The sequence below is a fragment of the Pundamilia nyererei genome, unplaced genomic scaffold, assembly GCF_000239375.1.
Source record: "Pundamilia nyererei isolate P.nyererei 1_Seehausen unplaced genomic scaffold, PunNye1.0 scaffold00092, whole genome shotgun sequence".
NCBI classification, from domain to species: Eukaryota; Metazoa; Chordata; class Actinopteri; order Cichliformes; family Cichlidae; genus Pundamilia; species Pundamilia nyererei.
Genome location: NW_005187493.1, coordinates 699899 through 705401, shown reverse-complemented (window position 1 = coordinate 705401; position 5503 = coordinate 699899). Strand labels below are relative to the sequence as shown.

Sequence of the window (5503 nt, the reverse complement as noted above, 5' to 3'; positions counted from 1 at the left end):
TTTGAGGGCACCGGAAAAGGGTTTTAGAGCTCAAAGTCTTGGCTTTGTGATGAGATCTTGAATCCATACTATACAGAAACACAGGCATTCACACACAGATCCTGTTTTTTTTCTATAAAAGAAGAGATAAGAGAAAGTTGGTGTTTTATGGTTGTTGTTTTTTTTAATCCAAAGCTGAAGCAGACAAATGTACGGGAGCTGAACAGATTCCAAGACACATCTGTGTTTCCACTACAAAAATGTGTTGAGAGGGACAAAAAATAAAAAATAAACATTGTCACAAACATTTCATGAACATTTTTCCTGTAAGAAATTTCTAGGTGCGATATGACAAGTAAAGTGGAAGTGATCTTACAAAGTGAAGTGGCCTAAACTGACAAAATTATACAATAATATTCCCATGATTCCCAAAGTGAGCTGGGAAGTGTCCTGTTGCATTAACAAAACACTACAGAAGGAGAGACCATTATACTTTCTCTGAATGTGATGACAGCTTGCTGGTGGTAAATCAGACTGTGCACAAGGATGAGGAGCAGCTACTACGTACTTTCTAACCTATCAGTTTCCGAGGAATTGTGAAGAACTGACAGATGATAATGGAACTGCACTAGATTAGTCAAGTTGAGTATATCCTGACTAACCCTGGTGCAACCAACAGTAACTGGAAATGACCAGTGTGCCCTCTGTACTCCCAAGGGGATGCTACTGCTTACATAAAACACGGGAACACTCCCTACAGTTGCTCAACATCTCTTCAACACATGTACAAACAGAAATCACTCGTAATTTGATGACAAAAAAACATCTGCATAGCATTAACCTGAAATATAATCTGGCAACGTTTTAAATTCTGAAGCAAAACATTGGTAAAAGCTTGAACCAAATGGTAAGTTTGAGTTAAAAGCCATTTGCTGATTTAGCAGTACTCATTAAGGCCTATGCTAAAACGTTTATAGAATTCATAAAAAGTACAGTATAGGCTGCCTCCAACTCTCCTATGAGCTACATGCAGGAGAAAGACGGGCCAGTTTCTGTATTTTAATCTGGCTTCCCTCTCTGCCCTAAAATTGTGTACCTGAAAAACAAGCGTAGATAAAGATAGGAGAGAGGGGCCATGAGTGAGGTGCTCTGTCAGAACGGCCCCTGTGTGAGTGCATAGGCCTGTGTTCAACATTCACAAAGACAAACTGAACCTGACACACACTCCGAGTCCCGGGAATCAGCAGCTTACTTCTAGCTGATTCCAACAATCGAGGACAGAGTCTTTACATTCCACTTGTCAGTTCAAAATACATCTGCTTATTTTGCATGTAAGAAAAACTAAACCTTCCCTTGTGTGTCTGTGTTTTTTTGTTTTTTCATTTTTGGGATTTAGCCATCAGAGTTAACATTCAAAGGTTTGGGGCTTGAGCTGGAGCAGGCTTGTGGGGGGGTGTAAAATCACTACTGCTAATGCTAAGGCGTACATCTCCTATTCCAACATTCGAGCCCCTGTGAGTACACAACCTGATATTTAGGAAAGAAGAGGCAAGAGGATGTGTCAGTTCCCCATTCTCCCCTTTTCTAAATTTCATAATCTCTTCAGTGGTGTAAAAACACAGATCAACATCCCCTCTGCTGTTGCAGAGCGATGAGTTGTTAAAATGGTAGAGTAATAAAAACAAACACTCTTACAAAACATTACAATTTGTCATGAAAAATAAAACACTGAGAAAAAAAGAAAGAAAGAAAAATCCATGCAACCCGACTCACGTGTCGACAACTTATTGCTTCCTTTTCACAACCTGTGTTTGTATGTGAAGGCAGGCATGCATGCATCTTTCAGTGAGCAGCAGGTGTAGCCACGGCGTTATTTGCCTTCTTCCTCCTTTTCATTAGCAGTGGATTGGTCGAGTCCTCGATGGTCTTAATTCTGATTTGCTCGTAGTCGACCCTCATTGTTGCCAAGGCACTAGTCATTTCTTCCTGTTAAATTGAGAAACAAAACAAGGCCATTAGTTTTATTTACTTATCAAAATCTGTGGTTTTAATGGGAGACATACATTTAAACTATTTGGTTTATCAAATAAGCAAAGCAGGTGCCAGAGCCTGGCATGCACTTGATGTGAAGCTACTACTGGGAGTTTTTAATTTTTAAATCCAACACAGACAAAATACCCTCACACCAGATTTTGATATTTAATCCATTCAAATTACCAGCGACCAACAAGCTACTGATAACTTCATCTGTTTTACTTGGTGAGCCTGTTGCAAACACACTCAAGTAGAAATAATAGATTAATAAACAAAAATCATGACATGATTCCAAAAGTTGATTTGTTTTTCCTTTTAGGTAGACTACTTGTTTTCCACACACTGCCCTAGATCCACACGCTGGGTTGGTAAAGCTGCTCAGTCTCAATGACAACATTGCAATTTTTTTCCTTGTTAAAGTTTCCGTTCACATGAATGAAAACTAATGTGATTAATATAACTATTTTCACCAGACACTGTGTTAGAGGAAGAGAAGAAAAAAAAATACAGTTCCGCTGAAGCTTGTGGTTACACCGGTTCAGGTAGCACAGATGTTCCAGTATATTAGCTGCAAGCATTCCCAGTACAGCACATCAAGTACTCATTTGTTTTTGCTTACACAAGAAACTTGCAGTTTGTGTTTTCAGATTCATAAATAAATGACGAAAAAATACAACTTTCCATGTTTAATTCTGGATTCTGATATTCATGAGCTATTTAAAATGTTTGCTTGGAACACAATTTATTTTTGCACGGAAACCCCCCCCCCAAGAACTCTTAAATGCAAATGGATTTTTGCAATTATCAAACAACTGAAACCGCAACAGGTAGTAGGTGTCAACTTTCACATTAAGTAATTTTTCTATTTGACTATTTGTCACCATAAAAGCTGACAACATATGGATGGTGCAACGATAAGCAGGCATCTTTTACCTTGACTTCCTCCCATGCGTCCTTCTCTTCCATCAGAACCCGGCTGGTGTGAAGGGGGGTCTGGGGAACCTCCATTGATTGCTTTAGGATGACACACAGAGGCAAATTCATTCTTACTTTTATTTATTTATATATATTTTTATTTATACACACACATATACACACATACACACACACACACACACACATATACATATACACACATATACATACATATATATAAAATGGTGAAAAACACTCATGATTTTAACCAAAGGGGTAAATAAAAGATCAAATACATAAAATTTAGTAAGCTGTTTAAGCAGAAGTTAACTTGCGTGCTTACATTGATCCAGGGATGATTCATGAACTCTGTGATGGTCAACCTTTGGGTGGGCTCAGTCTTTAGAAGAGTCATAATCAGCTGTTTCGCTGCAAAAAAATTTTATTATATTAATAAAAAATAAAAGAGACATTTGTATGAAATCACCCTTTGTATGTATTTACAAATCTGATTTAAGGAAATGAATCAAAAAGAATGTTTTGTAGACAATTATGTCAGAGTGAAGTTGACTCTTAAAATCCAAAATAACTCTTTGAGTAATGTGATCTCAGCAACCTTTGACTTTCAAAATGCTAATTAGCATTTTGAATGTCTGTTTGTTCCAGATGTAATGATATAATAACAGTTCAGGGAGAGTCCATAGTATCCCATATTTGAAAACTTTTCCAAATTATTCATGTTCTTAACCAGGCCACGCCCTGGACAAGTCACCAGTCCAAATGGTTAATTTAAGATCACCAATAACTTGTGTCAGCAAGCCAGAGTGCCCAGAGATGACATGCAAACTCCACACAGCAACGACCCAGGCAACCACAAGGTTCAAATCTTTTTAATGTGGTACAATAGGCGACAGAGGTGCTTAGCACTATTTCCTAAATTAGGTTATGTGAATTGAAAAAAAAAAAAAAAAAGTGTGTAAGATTTGGTATGATGGTAATACTTTGGCTGCCTTAACCAAAACACTGTAAACACTAGAGCTCATCTTTCTTTGATATACTGCTTTGTCTGTTTTGTGGTTAAAAAGAAAAAAACCCACTCTGAAGTAGACGACTTTATCAGCAGTAAATACTGCACTGCTTCTTGAGTAATGCATTACAGTAAGTACAACCCATCAGTCGACAACTTCCACAAAAACTAGTGTCATTTTACAAGGTATAGAGAGCAACACCAGCTTGCATTTTCTCTTTTAAACAAAAATCCATCACAATAAATGCATCACTTTCAATTGCAGAAAATGTGAACGACAGTAAAGGATGTGAAACACATCAAGTTTCTATTTTTTGATAATAAAGTAAAGACCAGTCTGACTGTCATATTTAGGTGAAATCTTTTATAAAGACTTGAAAGTGATACCATTATGAAATTTCTTGTTTAGAAATAAGGCACCTCCATAGTTCCATTTTACATATAGATACACCACCAGTCACAAGTGTGGACACCGTCTCATTTAATGTTTTTTTTTCTTTACTTTTACTACTTTCTACAGTAGATACATACTGAAGACATCAAATATATGAAACAAAATACATGGAATTTTGTAACAAAGAAACCATTGTTGAATAACTTTTAGTTTAGATTCCTGAAAATAGCGACCCTTTGCTTTGTTGACAGTGCTACAAACTCTTGGCCTTCTCTCAATGAACTTTATGATGTTGTCACGTGAAATGGTTTTCACTTCACGTGTGCCTTGTCGGGGTTCTTGCCTTCTTAATGGGCTCGAGAACCTCAGCTGTGTTGCGCAGTCGAGGTTTGTACACAGCTGACAGCCCTATTTGACAACTGTTAGAATTCATATTAAGAACCAATCAGCTACGTAAAGACAGTCGATCATTACTTAAAGAACTGAAGGTCAGTCAGTCTGGAAAAATGCTACAATTTTGAATGTGTCCCTAAGTGCAGTCGCAAAAACCATCAGATGCTAGAGTGAAAGTGGCTCGCATGAGGAGCGCTCCAGGAAAGGAAGACCAAGGGTCACCTCTGCTGCTAAATAAAGTCGTCCGAGTCACCAGCCTCAGAAATTCCAAGTTAACAGCACCTCAAACTAGAGCCCAGATAAATGCACAGAGTTCCAGTAGCAGACATACCTCTACATCAACTGTTTAGAGGAGACTGTGCGAATACGGGAATTAATGGTCAAGAAACTACTTAAAAAAAAAGGAACAAGCAGAAGAGATTTGTTTGGGCCAAGAAATAAAAGGAATGGACATTAGACCAGTGGAAATCCATGCTTTAGTCCAAATTTGATATCTTTGGATCTACTTGCCATGTCTTTGTGTGACACAGAAAAGGTGAATGGATGTCTCTACATCCATGGTTCCCACCGTGAAGCATGAAGGAGGTGGTGTGATGGTGGGGGTTCTCTGCTGGTGACACTGTTGGGGATTTATTCAAAAGTGAAGGCACACACGGAAGCAGCATGGCTACCACTGCATCCTCCAGCAACATGCCATCACACCGGGTTTGCGTTTAGTAGGACCATTGTAACATGGTAGACTAATGTGCCTGTGTTAATTC

General features: G+C 38.2%; 1 protein-coding gene across 1 annotated transcript in view; it reads right to left on the bottom strand.

Moving 5' to 3' along the window:
- Positions 1-141: 141 nt before the first annotated feature.
- Positions 142-5503, bottom strand: part of mapkapk2a (MAPK activated protein kinase 2a) — a 34224-nt gene continuing 28862 nt past the window's right edge. Inside the window, exons 8-10 of the mRNA XM_005739462.2 lie at positions 3272-3357; positions 2947-3027; positions 142-1965 (exon numbers count right to left, since the gene is read on the bottom strand). Coding sequence (XP_005739519.1) covers positions 1822-1965; positions 2947-3027; positions 3272-3357 — 311 coding nt within the window. The 3' untranslated portion in view covers positions 142-1821. The remainder of the gene's footprint in view (positions 1966-2946; positions 3028-3271; positions 3358-5503) is intronic.